Here is a 23,132-nt window from a genome sequence, read left to right as displayed (position 1 = left end):
CATAAAAAAAGTAATCCATACAACACCAGTCCAGGGGGTTAATAAAGTCCTTCTAAAGCAAAGTGATGCATTTTTGCAAGAAAAATATCAAATTCAATATAAATTCAAATAACTAGCTTCCGGCCGACTACCGTACACAGAATGTGCAAGTCGACTTGCGCCAAATGAGTAATCCTCTGACATGATGTATGACGCAGGATGTAGGCGTGCGTCTCAATCAGCTCCCTAGTTCAGTAGTCAGAGTAGTCAGAGCACTGATCAGGTAGTCGGCCACATTCATTTAAATAATATACTAATTCATGACTTAGGACGCTAGCGGAGTATTGTAAGCTTACACGCCTCTCACAGTTCAAACAAATAGGTCTGAGCAAAAAAATTTAAGCTCCTCTTCTCTTTTATCGAAATCCTCCATAATTTCTCTATAAAAATTATCATTTTAGACTTATAATCCATGACCGGTGATTTGTTTTCTCTATCCTCTGTGCCTCCGCGTTCGTCATTGTGTTGTGCATCAGGTCAAAGGATACTCTTCCGCTGCAAATCGACTTGTGCATTCTGCGTACAGTCGTCTGCTGGAAGCTAGTTATTTGAATTTATAAAGTTTTAAATATGTATATTTTTCTTACAAAAACGCATCGCTTTGCTTCAGAAGGCCTTTATTAACCCACTGGAGTCGTATGTGTTACTTTTTTTTTTTTTGGATGATGCATTATTTTTTGACTTCAATATGCAGCCCCCCATTCACAACCTTTATAAACCTTGGAGGACTAAGAATATTTTTAAATATATTTCTGATTGTGTTCGTCTGAAAGAAGATAGTCATATACACCTAGGATGGCATGAGGGTGAGTAAATCATGGGATAATTTTAATTTTTGGATTAACTATCCCTAAATCCCATTTTAATGTTTTTTAAAATGTTGTGGATTTATGTGGCAAATGAGAATCGATAAAATTGACTATATTTTGAGAGAATGGTCTTGTTAATGATTTTCAGTTTGTTCAAGGTAATTAAAGCAACGGTTTTTCAGTATAGTATTGGGGGTAGAAGGCACCCCTGCTGTTGGGGCTAAAGACAAAAATTAACATGGTAATAAATAGCTGGCTGATTTTTCCTTTTGTTGACATGACATGGTAAGATGTAGAAGGCAAATATCATATATCGAGTTGGGTGTCCACCTTAGAGATAATTGCAATTTATAATAAAACTATCATGTCTAAAATATGATATTAATATATATATATATATATATATATATATATATATATATATATATATATATATATATATATATATATATATATTGTTACAACTGTAAAGCTTTATTAAATTATTATATTATTATAATTATTATTATTTTAATGCTTTCAAAATCTTTACTTGTTAAAATATTTTTGTTTCTGTATTTTTAAAACGAACATATTGCAATGACAGCATATTTATTGATCAAAAATCTATTCTTTTTTTTTTTGGCAAAATAATCTAAACTTTGCTAAAATTATTGTTTTAAAAAAGTATTAACTTAGCTAAAGTATAAATACTTTGTGCCTATTGCCCCATGCATTGCCTATTTTACCCCATGTGTTATGTGTGTAACCTAAGACGTTCCCTTTCAAATGGGAACTCGCACTGCATCCTCTAGAGGACACTTTGGGGAACAATTGCCCTCTATGCCATGCTGAGTGAATGACTGTCTAATTGGCTATGACAATTACAAACAAGGACTCAATGGACTTGCCGGAGTCAGATTCCTTCACCCAGGTCCATGGAACTGTCAGTGACACTGTTCCCGACAGCCACCACCCCAGCTCCAAGCCCTAAGATGAGCCGTGCTATAGTCTCCAAAGTCTCCCTGAGCCGAAACAGAGTGTGAAGGACCCAAGAGAAGGTATCCAAGTAACTGGATAGTCTTGAGCTGTCTTGTGAGAGCAGAGGGCCTACTTACAGACCCTGAAGTAGGTGGCCCAGGCTTGACCACATTATCAATCTCCATGAAGAAACTACCTGCTTAGGGGGGCCTGAAGTGGGGGAGGATGTTTCTGCCTCACTGCTTACATAAGGGAGCCACCTGCTAACATACATGCTAACATTTGCATTCTAGGGAAACTTCCCGTTGAAGAACCCTAATAGGAAGGCAGTTTGATTTAGGTAAATGAAGGAGTCTCCTACTTAGGGGACCCTGATTCTGGGGGAGGTAGCCATAACTTCATTGCCACAAGGGTGCTGCCTGCTTATAAGACCAGCCTCAAGGGGGCTTCCTGTTAAGCTTCCACAATTTGGGGAAGCCCACACCTTGGCAAACCCAAGGGAGCTTCCTACTTAAAGAAACCCCCTCAGGGGGAGAGAGGAAGTTACATGGGACTTCCTAATTATAAGCCCACACCAGGGGAATATAGTCTCCTTCCACATCACAGCATCAAGCATACCAACACATAAAGTCACTCTACTGAACATAGTTGGTTCAGTTTCAGGAGCTGTGTGTTAGGCAAACCTCTGTTTCTATGCCCTTTCTGAAATATGGGGGAGGGAGGATGTTAATTTCCTCTAAAATGCAGCATGCTTACTTTCAATGACCTCCCTCAAATTCCTCTTCGGGTTACAGTTGGAGACACTCTCAGACTGCCAGGGCCCCAGAGGTTTTAGGTGTAGATCTGGAATGGCATGGTATAAATCTCTTAAACACTGCAGATCACAGCCTTACCTCTCTGAACCTTTAGACAACTGTCTCAACGGATGTGCCGAAGAGCACAGAGGTTGATAATGGTGCATTGAGAAGAAAGCACTTTTCTTTCTCCCCGATGTCAGCCAGGTTAACCCACAAATGCTTCTCCATGGCCACTATTGTCGCCATCGAACGGCTGACAGCGGCAACACAGATCATCCAAATCTTTAAGCATGTCAGCCTGGTAGGCTTGCCATTGTGTGCAAAACCCCACCGGCCTGACCCGCAGCCATGTACGCCCTGCCATTCAACTGAGGTGTCACACGGAAAGTCTTCAACATCAATGTATATCCCATAGAAAGATAGCTCATGAGTGCATCTTCCATAGGTGGCATTGATTCATATCAGTGCATACGTATCCCCTCAACGTTCATGTAAATAGCATGATGAAAAGGATGAATATGAGCCAGTTTCTTCCAGGACCTCTCCACCTTAGGGTGAAGGTCCAGCAGAAATGGAAGACTCCCAGGAGCTGCACATTTATGGCCAGCCAGAAATCGTTCATCTGAATGCCCATGAGTGATCTGCAGCCTCTCGCACTTCCAGGGGAGATCTAATCTCTCTGTAGCCTGGGCCTCAGCTTTAGCAGGTCCCAAACTGAGAGGTACAGACGCCTGTCCTAATTCCCTTGAGAAAAGGGACAGATATAAATGGATCTTCTTCATGGAGAGGCCCTTGCAATCCATGCATTCTGTTCTCTCGAGAACAGAATGCGCGTAATCCTCTCCAAGACACATGATGCACAAGTGAATCAAAAGGTAATGCTGACACAGCGGCACAAACTTCCTGAAACATTTGTCAGAGGATGCATCCATTATTGCCAAAATCACGCTTCAAAACAAACAGTCTCAAGTCTCAAAACAAACATTCTGAAGACTTAAAAAAGCCGATGCCGTCTAATACAGGTGCCCTTTTATACTCACGGTCACACCAGTTGTGACGTCACGGACTGTCGTTGGCCAATGACATTGTCTCATTTAAACACATGCTTCAAACACTGGTCATGCTAGAGGCATTCCTCAAAGTGTCCTCTAGAGGATGCAGTGCGAGTTGCCATTTGAAATGGAATTACAGATTAGACTGAAATTGCTTTTTACGACAGCCAATCATTGTTTGCGGATGCCAGAAAAAGGTAAAGAGTGAAGCTACAAACTGAATCTTGCCTGTCCCAAAACAACATTCTTGTGACTTCTCTAATAAAAAAAAATATTTATTTTGTTGTAAGATCCAAATATGGCTCAATCCAAAATGAATGTTTAACACTGAAGATTAGCAAAAAGGCTATCGGATCATAAAGTGAGCTTACTGAACCCACTCCTCTATTGACATCCATTTAAAAAGGCCAAGCTGTTCTCACTCCCAAGGTGGCTGATAATGATAATAAAAATCATGACCCGAAATATCATGATGACAAAATTATACCCCAGCATACACTGTAAACCTTAATGCTCAAAGTATTTAATTGCACTGAGTAGGGGAAAATGTAATTATTCAAATTAGTTTAAACTATTTAACCTTGAAGAGTATTTATAATTTTTTTTTTTTGAGCTTACAAAACTGACACATTCTTTTTTTTTTTTTTTTATTCCTTTATATATGTTTTTATATATGCCTGTTCTTGTTTTATGGACACTGAAAAGCTGGTTGAAATTTTAGAATAAGTTCTTTTTTCACTGGGGGACTTAACAAAGAGTAGGAGAGTAGAACGCAGGTGGGGAAAAAAAAAATACAAACACAAGGTTTCTTATGGAATTCTTTGGCATTATCAACATTATGTTTAAGGGATTATCATTAAGGAAGACAACTCTAAATATTTATTTGAATGACTAACAAGAAAAACCATAGGTGAAGGTCCAGCAGAAATGGAAGACTCACGGGAGCTGCACATAAAGGCCTCGTCGTGAAGTGATTTGCCAAAAGCATTATATCATATATCACTTATACAATTTTAAGTTTTTTGGCTCTTAGTATAAACGTGTTAGCCTTAAGGTTATCTATAAGCTAGTGTGCTCCAAAACAATGACAAAATTATTATAATTATTATTTAATTATCAAGAACTATTATAACATAAAGCAGTGTTTATTTTACTCTACAGTATTCTCATCTCACACATCGTGAATCTGCACTCAAAAGGTTTTTTTTTTTTTTTTTTGCAACAGGGAATTTTCTATATTATGCAATTTTAATAAAACTACTGATGTGAACTATATCTCATACAAGAAATGTGGAAGCAAAATGGCTAAACAAAAAAATAAACTTTTACAACGATATTATCCTTGCAAGCACAGACTTTTTTTTTTAGTTCAATCAATCCTTGTTTTTTAATTAGTATCAAACAAACAATATATTTCTTGTTCATGCAGATAAATTGATTGAAGATTAAAATATAAGATTAAAAATTATTGCACAATTGCCCCATAGGTGGCGGTATGCACTAAGAATGTAAATCGGCATTAAACAAAAGAAGTATGGTGCGCTTCTTAGCGTCCATTTCCATGGTGACTCCTGAGCCACTTTTCCACCGTCAGACCAAATGGTTCTAATAATGGTAAAGAATGATTCCACTTGTAATTCCAGTTGTATTTCCACCTAAGCCTGGTACGGCACGATTACAAACAGTTCTCAGTTCAGAATTCTCAGCAAGGTTGGCTAATCATGCTGAACCGTGCTGGTAGAATGCGTGTAGTGACGTCGCCACTCAGGATTGGTCACTTATCTGTTTGTTACTTAGCTGGCTAAGCACGCTATTTGAGTAACGCAAACACAAATTAATAATAGAATTAAAAGAAATACCTGATCATCATCCATAACGCGGCCTTTATTTATATCTTATACAGCTGTAAACTCAGCTGTTACATTACCAAGGCAACGACTGACGCATTTGTATTACATTCCAAAGAGCTCTGTTATCAGCCCCACAGTGGAAAATAACACCATATCCGTGCCTGCTAGCCTGGATCGGCGCAGAATGGAAGAGTTAAGCAAAGAGAGCGGTTTGGCCTGACAGTGGAAAAGCATTATGTATGTCTTTGTGTGGTCACCGTTAACTCTGAGTTTCATACTCTGGGTTGACTGAACCTACTACAGACCGTGGTTTTGGAAGGTTTGGGTTAATCAACTGAGAGTTCATCATATGTGTTGGTAAGTTAACCTTGCTTTCTGGAATACCACCCAGCTTCTCATCACATTTTCTATCCAATCAAATGCTCTGTAGAATCTGAAGCATCCTGCTCCTCGTATTATTATAGACACATAAGCTGTGGCTTGATATGTCCTTCCCTGACTTCATGTTTCAGAGAAAATTACATCAACACATTCAATAACTTGTTACTGTGAGTGTTTCAAGGGACTTCATATGGATTCTAAGTAGCCTTTTCAGTTGCTTGGAAGGGAATGAACGTATTTTAGCTGAATGTAAAAAATAAAATTTACTAGGCTAATTTTCTTTCTTTTTATTTAAGCCACTTGAACATGCAAAAAACAAAAAAAAAAAAACAAAACCATTATACTTTATCAGTTATACAAAGAGCTTTCAGGTCAATTGTCATGTTTTACTTGTGCTTTCGATTTTTAGTTTTCAAAATTCCCTTCCTTATTTTCATCATTTTGCACCCTACAGAATTAATAAAGCGGTCCCTTAATAAAATTTGGCTTCACTTGACTTGGCATCATAGTTTGATTTCTGTATACATTGTTGTGCTAGACTCACCTGAGTGTTGCGGTCTGTAAGTAAGACCTGCAAGTGGTTGAAGCCATAAGTGGGTCCTGGCGAGATTAACAGAATAGTGCAGGTGCTCAGGTGAAACTCAGGCAAGGTGTCAGCACTGCGTAAGAAATCCTCCGTCTTCAGCTCCTCCACCCTCTTCAGATGGCCACCAGCCAGCTCAATCAGGGAACCTTTGGCAAAATGAGGTAGGACTGCAGAAGGGGGTGGGTCAGGGCCAGTGAGCACAGCGACAGGAGGGCGGTAGGACCCTGCAGAGGGATCCCATTCTGTCTCAACCCCATGGCTGTTTTGTTGGCTTTGCAGGGAGTACTGGGAATTCCTTGGGGAACAGGACACAGAAGGACTAAGTTGTGGATATGCATGAGGGTTCTGCTGAGCAGAAGGGCAAAGGGACCCCAGAGCATAGTAGATCTGAGCTCCAGCCTGAGAGGCACTAACACCAAAATGGTCCTGAGAAGTAATTGCCTTTCCTGTTTTTGTGTCTGATGAGGGGGGCATTGGAGCTTTGGGTGTTCCCCGACGGTCCCTCTCCCATGATGAGGAATGTGAACTTGTGTTCTCTCGTGGCAGAAGGCCTCTTCCAAGGGTCTGTCTTGATGTATTCTCCTGTCTTCTCCTGCCATTGGCATGTGGACCATCCAATCTGGTTACACTGTCATTCCCATAGTCATCACAAGAGGGCAACCTTCTGCTAGGTCCAGACCTGCTGTCTGGGCTATCAACACCATTGGGCCGTCTGCCTTGGTACCTGAGTCTGCTGTCAGGGAGGGTGTCATGGGGATAAACTGTAGGTTGTGGAAAGAGATGGGGGGAGAAGAGAGATGAGCTATAGTCCCGACGACTGGGGCCGTAGGACCACATTTCCCTGGACTCGGCTGTGTAGACACTCTTGAATGTGGGCACAGAGATGAGTGGTTGCACACTAATGGGGGGGATGTCACTGCTCAGCCAGCGAGAGTGGTGGGGAATGGTATGCTCCAGTCCTCCATCCATACCCCGCCCACACAATGGCTCTCTCCAGGATGCCGAAGATGACCCTCGCCGCTCTCCCACCTGGACCGGCAAGTACGAGTGATGCATGGAGGGGGTATAGGACACCTGCCAAGGCAACGACAGAGGAAGAGGTGGCAGCATGGGGGGAGGGGGTGGTAGAAGATCCCCACTCTCTCTGTGACCCTCGGTGGAGTGATGCTGCCTTCGGCTTCGGAAAGGGGCAGGGGGTTTGAAGTCATCCTCTGGGGCTTGTTGATCTGACGAGCCCTGTCGGGACTCCCGCTTTTTTGGGGGGAGACACTCCTTGCTGCGGTCTGGGCTTGGATTCATGGGACAATCCCCCGGGCCTTCTGGGCCACACTAGGTTACATGGGCTGGGGAAAACAAGGGGCTAGGAGAGAGACATTTTCTTCTGCTGATCAGCATCACGCACGCAACGTGTCACACACGGCCACGTTCAGAACTCCCACTCACCTGAGAGGAGAAAGGGAAAGAAGAAAAAAAAAAACATGACTGACCTCTTGCTTGACCCAAAACCATATTTGCACATGACAAAAGAATCAGTGCAGTACCTAAATACAGTATTTTGCATGTATGAAATCAGGGTCCTAGTAGATTAACCACAGATTTAGTTCATCGCATTTAACATACATTTTAAGATCTATACAATTGCTGGGGCCATTATATATGATTATCTTCTATTCTGTAGAACTTCTCTTTTGAAAGCTTTTTAGTGGGAGCAATAAATTGGCAAACTCAGACTCTGATCTGACCTAAATATAACTTCCATTTGATTATCACCATATTGCTGTTGTGGTACCAACAAACACACAAAACATATACTGATACACACACTCAAGAAACATTTTCTCACCCGCACACATACAAATATGGCAAGAGACTACATGCCAGTTCTTATATAGGCTGCCTCTGTTCATTAAACTGTGATTAAACTCCAGAATGAACTGATATTGTAGTGAAAGGAAAAGTTACCTCATGATTGAAGTTCACTTTGGGATATACAGAGACATTTGGGAAAAACACACACACACACACACACACACACACACACACACACACACACACACACACACACACAAAAGAAGGCTCCTTAAAGCAATAAAACATGCTTGTTTCATTCACACCTTCATGTGGGACAGTGTCTCTAATGTCAATTCAACACTCCATAGACACTTATATTTTACTGCGATGTGCTGCCAGCACATCTGGTCTCTTTCTCAACGCCTCTGTCTACCACACTGTCTGCATGGACTGAACCCAATACCCTGCTGTTGTTTCCATGGAAACTGAGTCCATACATCTACAGTGACCAAAGAAGGCTAAGAGGGCTATATAGGGATTCTATAGGAAAAAGTAGGCCGACAAAGTGTTCAGAACTCATCACATAGGAGCAAGCTGCTAAAACAAGTTTAAGAAAAGTTGGTTTGTTCAGTCTGAACTCTCACAGTGAATTGAGATCATTTCTATTCATTCTTACAAGTTCCTTATTTTATATGAACTCAAGTTCTAATGCAATTTTTGGAGAATTTATTTTTTTATTTTTTTACTTGAATAATAAATAGAGAGCTAAGCATTTGCAAATTTCTCATAAGACTGAATGTTGAGCTCTCAAGTACTTACAAATGCTTATTTTTGTGTTGTTGTTTGTAGAATTTAAACATAGTTTTGTGCAGACATTTAAATCTAAAAAAAAAGTATGAGAAGCATTTTTATGGTCTTTTTTTTTTTTTTTTTTTTTTTAATTCTAATCAGAACTGGAAGGGTTGGAAAATAGAAGACCTAGTCATAGAACACAACAAATTCTGTGAAATTATATTTCTGTGAGCTTGTCCTTGGTTATTATCTCGAGTGTTGAAAAATAAGAAAATTAAAATATTACATGCATTCTGACAGCTGTAACATGCATGAAACATGCCATGAGTATTACCCTATACATTCAGTTTTTGAAATACATTCTACACCTTATATCCCTGGAAATCATTTTTACAGCCCTGCTTCTTGTAACAGATTAAATCACTCTAACATGATGTTTAGGGACCATGTATAATGCTTTGCAAATAGATACATTTAGAAAGGATTTTATAAAGCTTTTTTTAAAAAAAAAATCACAGAGTAGAAAACAGGACAAACAGTGACAGAATCAAATTGACAAACACAAATAGTCTTTAACTGCCAGCACTATCCTTACAGACAGCACAGCATAGCAATTTTTGTCATTTATCAGACTGGCAACTGACATTTATTACATTTCACTGTCACAAATAATATTGAGGCTTAACACTGTGTTTATTTTTGAAGCATCACAGTCTATTAATTCTCACTAGTTTCTTCTTTTTATGTTAACTCATGTTCTACTGTTAGTGGAAAAACCAGTGATCTTCGATGACTTACTAAAAACAACCAAACGAACATAGAAAATACTAAAAAGGAATACTAAATAATTACAAAGTAAACTATGTACTTTCAGTAAAAAGCTAAGAAAAAAAGTAGAATGAAAAGCACAGATTACAGAAAAAAAATAACATAACACAACTTCTAAGCACGTCACGAGCACGCATAAATGGGGTTAATGACTTAGATCGAGATCAAAATGAAAAGCACTGCTGACCTGATGCGACTGACCTTGATGGGGTGTGCTGAGCAGATATCCGTGTGACGCCACTTACTCCTGCAGTCCATCACACCTGCATCTCTTCCACACACACACACACACACACACAGACACACCACTAAGGCAACGGTGTGTGCAAATCTACAGGCAAATTGTGGTGTCACACCATGTCGAAAGGGCTGCGAGGCTGACTGTGAAAAAGTGTGAGAGTTTGTGCGTGTGTGAGTGCATGTACACAAGGCTAAGGAAATGAGTAATATCGTGCAGTGTGAGGCATGTCTGCTGTGCAACAACACACAGGCAGACCAGTTGCTGCTGTCGCCCACTCGCCTTACTCACTGTGAAAGGGATAAACACACACACATGCAGTAACAGACGGGTAATTACACACACTCCTACTCATCCTATCGCTCTCGAACACACACTCTCAGCTCTGAGCATATGCATTTACATACGTGATAAGTATGTAGATAGATAGTGATATATGCTCTGGTTTCAAGCACATCATTAGACTGTAAACTATGACCAGGATTTTAGAAGACTTTCTGATCATAAATAAACTACATTATACCGTGAAATCACTAGGTCATTTTCTGGCATAACAACAAATTTCCAAATTTATTACGAAGCATTGTGGAATAATCAAGAGCATAGCTGTTTCATTAGAGGTCGCCATTGTGGTGACTAGTGTTTCTTTTGGCTGAGAATTTGGACATATTTACTGGTAATTTCTTTATAGGTGTGTTCTGACCATAAAACACATCTGACTGCATTGTGTTACATAACTGAAGTTTAATAACCAGGTGTGAATAATAACCAGGTAACTGAAATGTTCTAACCAGGTGTGCAAAGAAAAATACTGTTTCTTGCATGTTCATCTGAGTTTCTGTCAAACAGTGAGAGACATTTTGTCGTGGGTAGCCTCACACACAAAAACCTACTGAATCAAAATCCTTTATTGAATTGGATTGGAATCTGGAAGCTGAGAAATGTCTTGGGTAATATGTAACCCTAGTTCCCTAAGTGTTAATGAGACACTTGTGTGAAGGAAACCAGTGGTCACATGGTCTGAAGTCTCATAGAATTGCACCAATTCATTGGCTGATGGTGCTAAAGCGATGCCACTGAGGTGCTTCTAAGTTTCTGCTTGGCATCATCACCTCAGAGTTTCTGAGATGAGGCATGAGCCCATGCAGCAACAGTGAGTATGGCCAGATATGCAATGTCTCATTCTCACTCAGGTAATGTTCCCTTTTGTTGCTACTCAATGCTGAGTGAAATGGTAACAATTTATATAACATTACGCCATATGAACTTTTGCTGCCAAATTACTTAACCTGTGTAGCAAGCACACATGGATATACCATACAAGCCAGATGCAAAAAGAAACAAAAAAAAAAACATATACATATGATTTACGTTCGTCCTGTAGAAAGAACCTATGATGTCGGAGTCAAAGCCTCATACAAATCTGACAAAAGTATTTGGAGAGGACCAGCCTCATGCCAATATCTTCCAAGCAAGCACCTTTAACCAATGCCAATGAAGAAGCCACATTCCTTGTAGAATAAGTTAAAATACCAAAGACAACCCAAATGCCTCATAGGCAAGCCGACAAGCCATCTCTGCTTGAAGACCACATAACCTCGGTTTTGACCACCAAAGCATACGAAAAGCTCCTCTGACTTACGCCCACTGCTCCTCCTAAGCTGCGCACTTCTGATGTTGTACCCGCACAGGGAAAAAAAAAATGCTGTGTGTCTAAGTGTATTGTAGTAAATGTAAAAAATAATTGTAATGTTCGGGTCACCAAGCCATAGGGTGAATGTGTTTTAGAGATTTCATTGAAAGAACATGATGTGAGTCAAATATGCTGTCTAAAAGAGCTCAATACAATGAAGTTTATAGAAGAATGACTTGATCAAGTGGTGGAAATAACGGATGATAGGCAGAGGCATAGCTACGGGTCAGGCAAAGCAGGTAATGCATTTTTGAGGATATATATATATTGCACAGCAAAATCTCACACAGCACCTCCCTATGCACAGGGCCCTATTTTGTTTACTTTTTATGCTTTTAGTGCAACACCTGAGGAACATACACAATGTGGAAAGCTTATATTTGATAAAATGAGAAGGATAAACAGCAAAATCCCCAAAGTTAAATCAATTCTGCTCAGAGTACATTTGATCCCTCTTTAAATAGCCTTAAAATAACACTGAAGTAGAGTTAACATTAATGAGATAATTAAGCTATTAATTAAGTGATGATTGAACATTTATGATGAACACCTGCTGTTAACAAGCAGAATCACTGAAGAAAAGAGAAACACAAGAACTACAGCTGGCTTCAGTCACAGCCTTAGATGAAATCAACTGAAGATAAAAATCATTAAATCTCTGTAGATCTGATTAAACATCTCCAGAAACATCATTACCAGCTTCACATATTACCAACCAGATTTACTTTATTTTTAGCTTTATTGGTCAAGAAAAGAAAAGAAAAAAGACACCACCGTCATTGAGATCAGCGTTTGCTTAAGTTGGGCTCTTCACCGTTGACTTTCTATGTTAGATTTTTTTTCTCTAACAATGCATATGTTGTTGTAAAGCAGATAAGTCAGTGTTTTACAGTGAGTAGATATTATCTGCTTTTATATGATGTTGTCATTGTGAGATTGCCTGATTGAATCTCAACAATGGTGATACAATTTTTTTTTTTTTTTAAATGCTTCATGCTGCAGTGCATGCTGGGTATCGCCATAAAATAAAACTCCCATCATGCACTGCAGTATGAATAATTATTGTCACCATTGTTGAGGATTGTATGCTATGTTTTCATGTATAAGACTGTGCGGTAATAGTTTAATAATCATTTTTAGCACTGAAGCATTATGGTGACATTTGTTCAATGGAATTTTTTTTTTTTGTTTTGTTTTTGTTGCTGAATTTTGTAATAGCTGACTCTCAGTCAAGGAACCAAAGAGAAAGAAACCTCTTTGTGATGCTTATTTGAAATGGCTTTCAAGCAGCAAAGCTGATCAAGCTGATCTGCTCCTTTAGTCTTTTGATTCAACAATGTACAAGTGTGCGCTGTGAAACACGATTGCAATTGCTGTTTCTCTTTGTGAGCTTTGGTTTGGAGTGGCTGAAATGCATCTTAACACACAACTGCCAGCCTGCATAGAGAGCTTCTTAAGACTCCAGAGACACCAGGAGCTTCAAATACCTGTTTGCTGCTCAACACTGGCTTTTTTATGCCCTTTTAATACAATTAATTTTTTTGACAGGAACTTTCATTAATAAGCCTTTATATGACTGAGTTCTGCAGTGCTTTAAATCACTCACAAATCTTATGATAATTTGATAATCTCTATTCAGTTTTCACACAATATTAGTTGTTTTCATGCCTTTTGCACAACATTGAACCATTTCATGCTTTTCATCTTCAGAAAGATCTTTCTTCCTCCCCATATTGCATGAGAACTGTGACTTGCTTAATAATGTGGAACAACCTCTAAGTAGGGTTTCCATAGATCTGGGAAATTATTTTGTCTGAGATTCCCAGCTAACCAAAATACGGGACTGTTACGTAACTGCAACGTAATTTGGTGACCAAACTTTCGTCGTGGCGACGTAACTAGCAACCGGAAAAGTGAAAGGTGCCTATACGTCGCCACAACGTAATTTTGTGACGTTGCCAGTTAGTAACTGCGACGTCGTGGCAACGTTGTGTATCAATAGTTGTGTGTTGGTCATCAGTTGGTAATTCTTATATTTATTTATTTTTCTATGGGCGGACATGCAGTAGTTTAACCTAATTTATGTCCTCATTTGCCCAAACCAATGTAAAGGCTATTCCAACAGCTGTGAACGATGAATGCAGACTCGAAATGAATTCAATTCATTTATTTTGAAAAACACACAGAACATGAACAAAACTCCAAATAAAAATAATGAAATACACTCAAACTATAAATAAAAACATATAGCAAACAGCGAAACATAAAATAAAAGCATTCAAGACGTTTTGCTCTCAGTATCATTAAAAACATATGCTATGCTAACGTAACATTTTGCATAACATATATTTCAGACGATCAAGGAAATCACAAAGGTAAAAATATTAACAAAAGTACTTAAAGTAGACTGTGGGTAATGTTACTTAACCAATCTGACGCAGTTGTTGAACTTTATTGCTATAAAACTGACGAGAAACACGGAGAAACGTCACGCTGTCCTCTCCAGCAGCTTGAATGTTTTCCCGGTTGCCATGGCAACTCTAACGGCCACCTGCACTAACGTAAACATAACAATAAAAAAAGGTTTTGCGTCTTTCCAAAGTTAACTTTATACATTTTTATAAAAGCCATTTATTCGTTGTCACCTCGGAAAAATAAATTCTTCTCTCAGAAAAATTAACTTTACACTCTTATCAACATACTGTGGGCACGCGCGCACTACATTTGTGGAGGCGCGCGCTGTATGTCACGTCACTATATATAAAAACCAGTCATCCATACTCTGATTTGGTGAAAAGAAACATTTTTTTTCTTAAGGGGACATTTCAGTCTTGTGTCTGACATTTAATTACACGTTTTATATTGCAAATTCTGGTAATAATAACATATAAAGAATGTGTAAATGATGGTAATGAAATTACGAGCACATGACGTTGCTGCTACGTTGCCAGTAAGTCATGGAATGACCATTATATTACGAATAGAGGACGTATCTGGAACGTCCTTGGTAATCTTGTAACGTTTGGAGAACGTACTGACGACGTTGTGATATGGTAATTTGATGGTAATATTATTACGGGCATACAACGTTGTAGTTACGTTACTAGTAAGTCATGGAATTACCAATATATTACGAATAGAGGACGTATCTGGAACGTTGTGAGATGGTAATCTGAAGGTAATGAAATTACTGGCATGCGACGTCGTAGTTACGTTGTCAGTTAGTAAGTCATGACATTACCAAAAAGTACGAATACATTACGTAACTGTTACGTCGTGTGTTAGCTGGGTTTATACCAGTTATCTAAAAAGACATGGATAAATAAACAAACAAACATAAAATCTGAATGTTTATTGTACTGAAATCTTACTGATATGTCACTTGCATAATAATTTGGAACGCAGTGTAAACTAACTCATTTAAGCCTTGCTGATTTAAACCTTCAAGAACAAGACGCGAAAGAGCGCTCGCGCGCTGTGAGAAGATTTGTGTACGCTCATCTGAAGCGCGCACACACTTATTTCAGTCAGCGCGCAAATACGGAGTTCTCTTTCAAGTCTTGCGCTTCAGTGGACAAATTCATACAAAAATTATGTCAACATGCCCATCTTGGTGAGTATCCTAGCAAACATAGTCAGTTATGTCTTAAGTGAACGTATATTAGTTGAAAAAGACAGCGCATGTGTAACAGTATATGTACTGGATCGTGCATGTCTTAAAGGGAATAAAAACTATTCCTGCTGCCTGTTTTTAATGTTAAATCAAACAACAAATAACAAAGAAATCACTCACGGCTCTTGACTGAATAGTTTTTGTAACTTCAATAATGATTAATCTTTATTTCGTCACTGTCCGATGAAAACCGCATATGTCTATTTTGCCGATTTTGAGATTTTTCGACGGATTGAATGTCCAGGTTCATTTCTGTATACAGTATGCTTCACATATCTAAATGGCCAATGAAAAGTTGTGAAATCATGTCATCTGATTTTCACGTATATCCATTTGGTGTAAAGCTGTCAATCACGCTGCGTATCTCCCGCCCTGTGGAAGCATCTCGCCGGTCTCGTGATGTTTCATCGAAGCTCAGCACTGGATAGCCGAATAACACTGTGAGGTTACATTGCCAAATAAACATAGCCTGGTGAGACAATGACTTTCCTTTATCGGGGTAAACGTTTCCCCCCTGACGCCAGACATACGTCTAGGAGTGACAAAATTACGGTAGGACTGTGCAAACAAAGTATCTGTCTAGCATTACCATGTCAGTGTATTGATTCATTGTCCCTTCATAGTTTGCAAGAGACATTTAATAAATTTATAATTAATATTAAATAAACTAAGCGTATTTAATAAACTAAGACGTAGGCTATTTAATAAACTGCGTATTCATCTGTCAATATGAAACGCGACTTGGCCATTCTAATTAATGATCGGAAGAATGCGTATCACCCACCATTATTGTAAAATATGCACGTATGTCCATTTAAACTCAATTTTGGTCAAATGTGGATTATATCATTACACTGGCAAGAATATGGTTACATGTAAAGATGCCGTACCAAGTATGACAACGCTACATTCAACTGCTTTTGAAATACGGTGTTTTTTTTCACTTCCTGAAAAGTAACCGTTTTGGACATACGTGAGTTTCATCGGGCAGCGACGATTTATTTCATACAGTGAAGATAATTTGCAGTTATATTTTATATTTGATTACTTTATACATTTTCTGTACATGAAAACTACTGTTAGATACCTGAAAAACCTGAAAAGCACTGTTCCTGGATCTGTTTTTTCGCTCTTCATTATTCTTTTTTATGTATTATAGAAGTATCGGATCGGGACTCGGTATCGGTAGATACTCAAAATCAAATGACTCGGACTCGGACTTGAGGGCAAAAAAACGTGATCGGGACATCCCTAATTGATACCTCTGAGTCCACATATAAAATTAATTGAAATTGTGCTGGAGTACACTTTACAACGTGCTTGACTCTTGGATTGTCAATACAAGATCTTGACCAAAAAATTATGCACCTCTAGATGGAAATAAAATTTATGTAACCCGATTCCCTGAGAAGGGAACGAGACACTGCGTCAAGTTTCCATACTTCAGGCATGCCTGCACATCTTCCTTCAGACAAATTTGATGTTTAATGCAGCCTTTTTATATTCATGCCAACAGTGACGTAATATGACTCATGCTGTATATATGGGCAATGATCAGTGGCGGTTCTACATTGAAATACACCCTGGGCGAGACCCCTTTCGAGCCCCCCCCCAAACCCCCACACACACACACAAATAACAAACAAAGTTCTGCACAAACAGTTATATTTTGTTATAACAACATAAGTGGTAATTTCTCAATTGCACAAATCCTTCATTAGAAAGCCAGACTTAAGAGAATTAAGTTATTAACTATTGCAATTTAAACAGCAAACACACTTTTTAAGGTGCATAATTTCCACCTCCAACATTGCCAAAGGACAATGAACACCATTCTGCACAAAATATGAGTAGAAGTTATCAGAACTTAAATAAATATACACTATATTAATATGCCAAAAATATATACAATCAGATATATAAAAAGTAACAAAAGCAGAGAGCAACAATATCATTATCAACAAAAAATATTAAGAATATTATACAAATAAAATATGTATTATAACATTATGAATGAAATGTGCATTATTTGGAAGAAAGTCGAGGTGTGTGACTGACTTTAGCCTATTATTAATTATATTACTGGGCTGCGTTCCAGTTCGGTTTTAGACACGCTCTCGCGAACTTCCCTACACACTTCCCCTCGGGGGAATCCCTGCCGCCATTTTGAAGTGCGTTCCACTTCGTGAAGTGGACGAGGGAAGTTTATATGGACAGACCCTCGCTCCCTCGATTTTGACCGAGGGAGCGAGTCTACTTCATATGTACACTTCAGGCAGCTCCATAACCCACAATGCAACACGATTGTGACGTCACCGCATATCGCGTTTATTTTACCCCACCACAAACAACTCTATGATATATTAATTATTTTTTAAACATTTAAAACACACATATATACATATAGAATGCTGTATTAAACAATTTTGTAAGGGGAAAAAATAAATAATAAATCAGCTCCATTGCGGATTCCAAGTGATCAAGGGCTTAAGACGTTCCAGTTCAGCCCATACAAAGGTTCCGCCAGAAGTGGGCACTCGTGCAACGTAAGCAATGATGTACATCCGAGTCAACGAGACCGAGTGAAGTTAGCAAGGGAAGGGCATTTAAAAACCGAACTGGAACGCAGCCTTGGTGTGGATCAACCATCCCCGTCCACCCCGTCGCCCGTGCCTAAAACCGCTACTGGCAATGATTTCAAGGTGTTCCCATAGCCTCAATGCCATGGCGCAGTGTCTCGTTCTCTTCTCAGGGAATTGGGCTACATACGTAACCCTAAGATGTTACTTTGAATGAAACATTTATATTGATGAAATACTTAATTTGTAGCTAAATGAATACTACTACTACAACTTCTACTAATAATAAAGGATAATAATTTCTTATTGGCCTGTTTAGCTGAGCCATAGAACAAATAAAACAAGCCCTGAAAATTCATAAAAGAACACATACACAGACACTTGAAATTTAATCTTATTAGATGATTAGTTAATTGCATTTGATAGATTTTACTTTCAATAAAACATTTGTAATGTTTTTTAAAGGGTGTTTTATGCACGTCTGTTTTTGTTGCATTTCCACTGTTCTGACCAGCAGGGGTCACCAGCATGTGGTTTTTTGAACAATTTGAAACAGTGAATCATTTTACGAAGCAGTTGAAGCAGTGAATAATTTTACGGAGCAATCATTTTACGAACCATTTCGTTCAAAGCTTTGAAAAGCTTAATTTAACCATGCACCATGCAACCAGCATATGATGATGGAAATTTTGAACACATTTATGTAAAAGTTTTCTTATTTTTGTTTTTTCAGTATTTTATCTACAATAACATGTTGTCAAGATGGATATGAATTAATCGGCAGCAATGTTGGGGGGAAATGTAAAGTTGATGTCCCTGCAATAACAGACCAGCGTGTATCTAATAAACAATTCATTCAAGAACATTGTGCAAGTTAACTGCAACAATGAAGCAGTGAACTTCACATACTTTTGAAAATCCAGTGTTTAGTTGATCCTGGTAAGCGTTCATTGTAAAAGTACCTCCGTATTAGGCCTAATAATGTATGTTTATAAGCACAGTGTTGCTTTGTGTACAAGGATAACCGCTGTATTTCTGTGCCACCTGTCAGAGCGAATTTGCATTTTCATTCAGCCCGTCTACCATTTTATTTAACCCTTAAATGCATACCTCGGGTCTTTAGTGACCCAGGACGTCATTCACTACCCTCCTCCTCATTCATTTTTTAAAGTTAGACATCATCCTTCTTGGTATTCCTCAATTAATTCATTATAAAGAATATAACAAGAAAAAAAAAATCATAAAATTATAAAAGAATGCCTATTTTTGAATTCATTTTTTGTAAAAATTGTATAGGGTCATAAACGACCCGAGGTCAGGGCCGCATTAAGACTACAAGGGGACCCTGGGCTTTACCTCTTTAGGGGGCCCTTCATTCACCAGAACTATTACCTACATTCACTCAATCTTCTTAATCACAAAGTGAAAGTTATCAGCCTTTTATTTTGCATGGATAAATACCATTACCAAAACATCCAAACCAATTGGTCTGTTATAAAATATAAATATCACTGTGTGAACTACATATAAGCGCATAGTCTGAACTATTTGTACAGGCTACTCATTTCGAAGGTTGCATCCTCCGAAGGTCGCATTTGGAGGCTGTATACATCATTGAGGCTGGCTCATTTAAGAAAAACAACCGTTGGATTGCAAAGTAAGAAAGAAAATACAGCATTTTGCACCTCACAAGGAATATTCATCAATTTTATTATGGTTACTTTTCTTAAATAAGACATACTTAATGATGTATGCAGCCTTCAAATACGACCCCCGGAGGATGCAGCCTCTGAAATGAGACGCAGATTAGAACAGTAACAAAGGCGTCAGTTTGACCGTATTAATTCCAGCGCGAGTCCTCGTCTTTTGGAAGTGCATGCAAAGTGGATTTGCTTTCAACCGTAAAGATGTCATGTCAACATGTCAACAACACAAACCAAACTCTTCCAGTCTCAGCTATTTGAAGTCTCAGTGTTTGAAGGCGGGTCAAAATTGATGTTGCAACCGGCTGCCATTACGCAAATTTTTACATTGTTACATTGCAGTTCAGAATCAATTAATTCTTTAAGGCAAAAATTACTTTTTTATCCTGCACTTTGATCTTTAAAACAATGTGACAAAAACACACAAATTCGACCCAAATGTTTAATGTCATGATTGTTACCATCTATTTGCATTAGTTTATATCCAGCTGGTCACTTTTATCGATTCGTTATGCAGCAAAGTTGCATAATAAAATTATTGTCATGAGAAAGCAAACTGTATCGTCATGCAGCAGACATAAATAAACAAATCAGAAATGCATTCGATTTCAGTTCTCTTTTATAATCACTGTAATACAATACAAATCTTATTTAAATAATGATCAGTGTTCTAAAATGGAAGCAAATAAAGTGTAAAAAGGAAGCAAATAATGTAGGCTATACATGCATACAATATGTGTCTAATGTCAATGCTATGGCCTTTGTGTGGATATTTAAAGATGGTCCTCTTTGACTGTTTGGATTTATATGAAATGGTAACACTTTATAATAAGATTCCATCTGTAAGATTAATAAAAGTATTGTTCATTGTTAATTTCAACATTTCAACATTTTAAGTACAGTACCTCATTGAACGTTTTCAGAAACTGTATTTTTGTATGATTTGTATTTTTATTGGACTACTGATGACTACAGGGTTCAGTGAGTGAAGGTTCGCACATCTGTTGAGAAGCGCAGCGCCGCACCACGTCTTTAAAATTCAAACACATTGTTTTATTTGGGGCTGTTCACACAGAACGTGTTTTTTCATTACTTTTTTCATTGCGCTACTTTTTCTTTGTTTTTCTATGTAAACATGCGCTAGAAGGACGTGCAGAACCGTTGCGCTCGTGTCTTTTGCAGCATCTCACGCAAAAAATGGCATTCTAAAGCCATGAATCAGTTCAGCTAAGTTAAAAAAGTTTTAAAAAGCATCTCGAGACCTTGCGGTTTTCCCCATTCCACTGTCCGCGTCTCGTGTTTTACAAAGCAAAAACACATTCTGTGTGAACGAGTCCTATGAGTGTACGCACACAGGCAGCGCCACTGGGTCTGTCCGCGTTGTCCAGATACTGATACTGTGAGTTTCTTGCTGTTAGACGCGGTGTGTCTTGATGCACTTAACGCGCAGGACCACACATGTATTCAAAGCAAAGCGATATAAAAGGGACAGTCATCACATTATAAAATGTGGATATACTTTTTCTGGCATTATCAGGGCCCTCCCTCAGCCCGGGGCCCTGGGCTGAAGCCCATCTAAGCCCGTGCATTAATGCAGCCCAGCCCGAGGTGTGTATGAGTGTACGTACATTTTTTCTGCACAACAATAATTGAATCTTAGATGACAGAATAAGTGCAATTCACCTTTATTCCACAAGGTGACAATGTCTAAAACACAATGCTGAAGTGACGACTCATTCAGACAGAAAATTATATAATAAGAAAAACATGAAATGGCTCAGCGATTTTACTGCAGAGCGAGTACTAAACGCAATCAAATATGACTGTAACTGTTACAGGATGAATCTGAATAAACTGTTAGCGATTGAAATATTGATTTTTGATAATTAATAATAATATTGAAAATTTATAAAATTATATCGTTTTGAGAATACGTTTGAGATTGCGAATGGGCTCATATTCGTGACCTCAAATATAAAACTAGCCCATTATTTGCTGAATTTACTGGGAAATGAGCTCTGACGAGGACAGTGAGGATGGCAAAAAACATCTGCTCAAACTGAGCCCTTTCAAGCTCCAAAAGGTAACAAAATACGATTTATTTTATTCTTCTGTAATTGTTACTCTAATACCAGAGGAGTTTTATATTATCACAACAGGTAGAGATCCTTCCGTGTTAGATATAGATCCGGGTCGATAAAGACCTGAATATGTGAGAATGATTGGCGAAACAGTCATGCATTTAACGGTTAAACTAATTATACATAATCATTTATTAGGCTGAAATGTAAGGGTTAACATTTTATAACACTTTTTTTTTTTTTTTTGTCAAAACATACATTATTTGAACTATAAAGTTGCTTAAGTCATAGTTTACAGGCATTTTACAGCTTAGGATGTTAAAATAGACAGTGGTGTTGTTTCAAAAGAACTTTGCTACCTAAACAACTGTCAACTATATTGTCAACTATGTGTGTACTTAGCAACAATGTTACTTGTGATTTTTATTTTTTTTATTTTTTTATTTTAAATGACTAGAATGATGCTTAGCATATCCTTTCATAGTATATATTCAAGGTAGAATTATAATTTAAAAAAAAATCCTATCCTTGGTGATCCTGCTGAGAATATCACATGGATATCTGAAAACATTTTTTATTCAAGTTATTCTAAAACAACTGATCTCAAAATGGTGTTTAATGATTAAGGCATCTAGCAGATATGTAACATGAAACATACTAAATCTAACCAATAGGTTTGGTAGGTTAGATAGATCGGTATATTAACATTATTTCACCTAACGAAATATACAGTTGTAAGTTGTAAACAGGCACTATTATATCATTCTGTAATACACCCTGAAACACTTCCACTGTACAATGGTGAATTTCTGGCAACTGCAACTGCAACTAACTGCAACTGCGAAACTATTTTTTTTTCTCGTAAATTTTAACAGAATATTTTTGCAGTGTAGAGATTGTAAGTAATCACTAACTGCTATACTGAAACACAACATAGTTTTATGCCAATTCATTTACATGGACCTACTACATTTTCATGAATTCACCCAGAGTTTGCACATTAGGGAATGGAAGCATTTTTCACTCACACCTAGCAAGTTGCCATGAAAATTGCACAAGATGTAGCATATGGTCATTTTGCATAAACCTGCACTTAATGAAATGAAAATAGGAGAAAATATGTAAGATTGCTGCATGTTATATAACAATTTTTTAATTTTGATGAACTAATACTTTTTTAATAGGAGAAGTTGAAAAGGCCAAGACAGATCTGGTCTATACAGCAAATTTAGAAAACAGAATACAGTAGACTACAGTAATGCAGTCAGAGCTAATCATTG

The 23,132-nt window shown here is 38.1% G+C and overlaps 2 protein-coding genes across 9 annotated transcripts in view; one reads left to right on the top strand and one right to left on the bottom strand.

Annotated features, from left to right (window-relative positions):
- irf10 (interferon regulatory factor 10) overlaps positions 1–23,132 on the top strand; it is a 137,894-nt gene that overhangs the window by 22,747 nt on the left and 92,015 nt on the right. The gene's annotated exons all lie outside the window — the stretch shown is intronic.
- The window catches only part of zmp:0000000926 (mediator of DNA damage checkpoint protein 1), a 55,456-nt gene that overhangs the window by 14,428 nt on the left and 17,896 nt on the right, over positions 1–23,132 (bottom strand). For 2 of the 5 annotated variants that reach the window (XR_010892859.1, XM_067371239.1), the window contains exons 1-2: positions 10,073–10,253; positions 6,433–7,917 (exon numbers count right to left, since the gene is read on the bottom strand). Coding sequence is in view for 4 of the 5 variants with exons in the window: in XM_067371239.1 (XP_067227340.1) it covers positions 6,433–7,773 (1,341 nt within the window). In the remaining variant the exon portion in view is untranslated. Of the gene's footprint in view, positions 1–6,432; positions 7,918–10,072; positions 10,254–23,132 lie in introns of those variants that run through there. The other 3 variants (XM_067371241.1, XM_067371242.1, XM_067371240.1) reach the window with 3 other exon arrangements.

This window comes from Chanodichthys erythropterus, chromosome 20 (genome assembly GCF_024489055.1).
Source record: "Chanodichthys erythropterus isolate Z2021 chromosome 20, ASM2448905v1, whole genome shotgun sequence".
Taxonomy (NCBI): domain Eukaryota; kingdom Metazoa; phylum Chordata; class Actinopteri; order Cypriniformes; family Xenocyprididae; genus Chanodichthys; species Chanodichthys erythropterus.
Note: the sequence above shows the minus strand (reverse complement) of the source record. Positions and strands in the feature narration are given on the sequence as shown.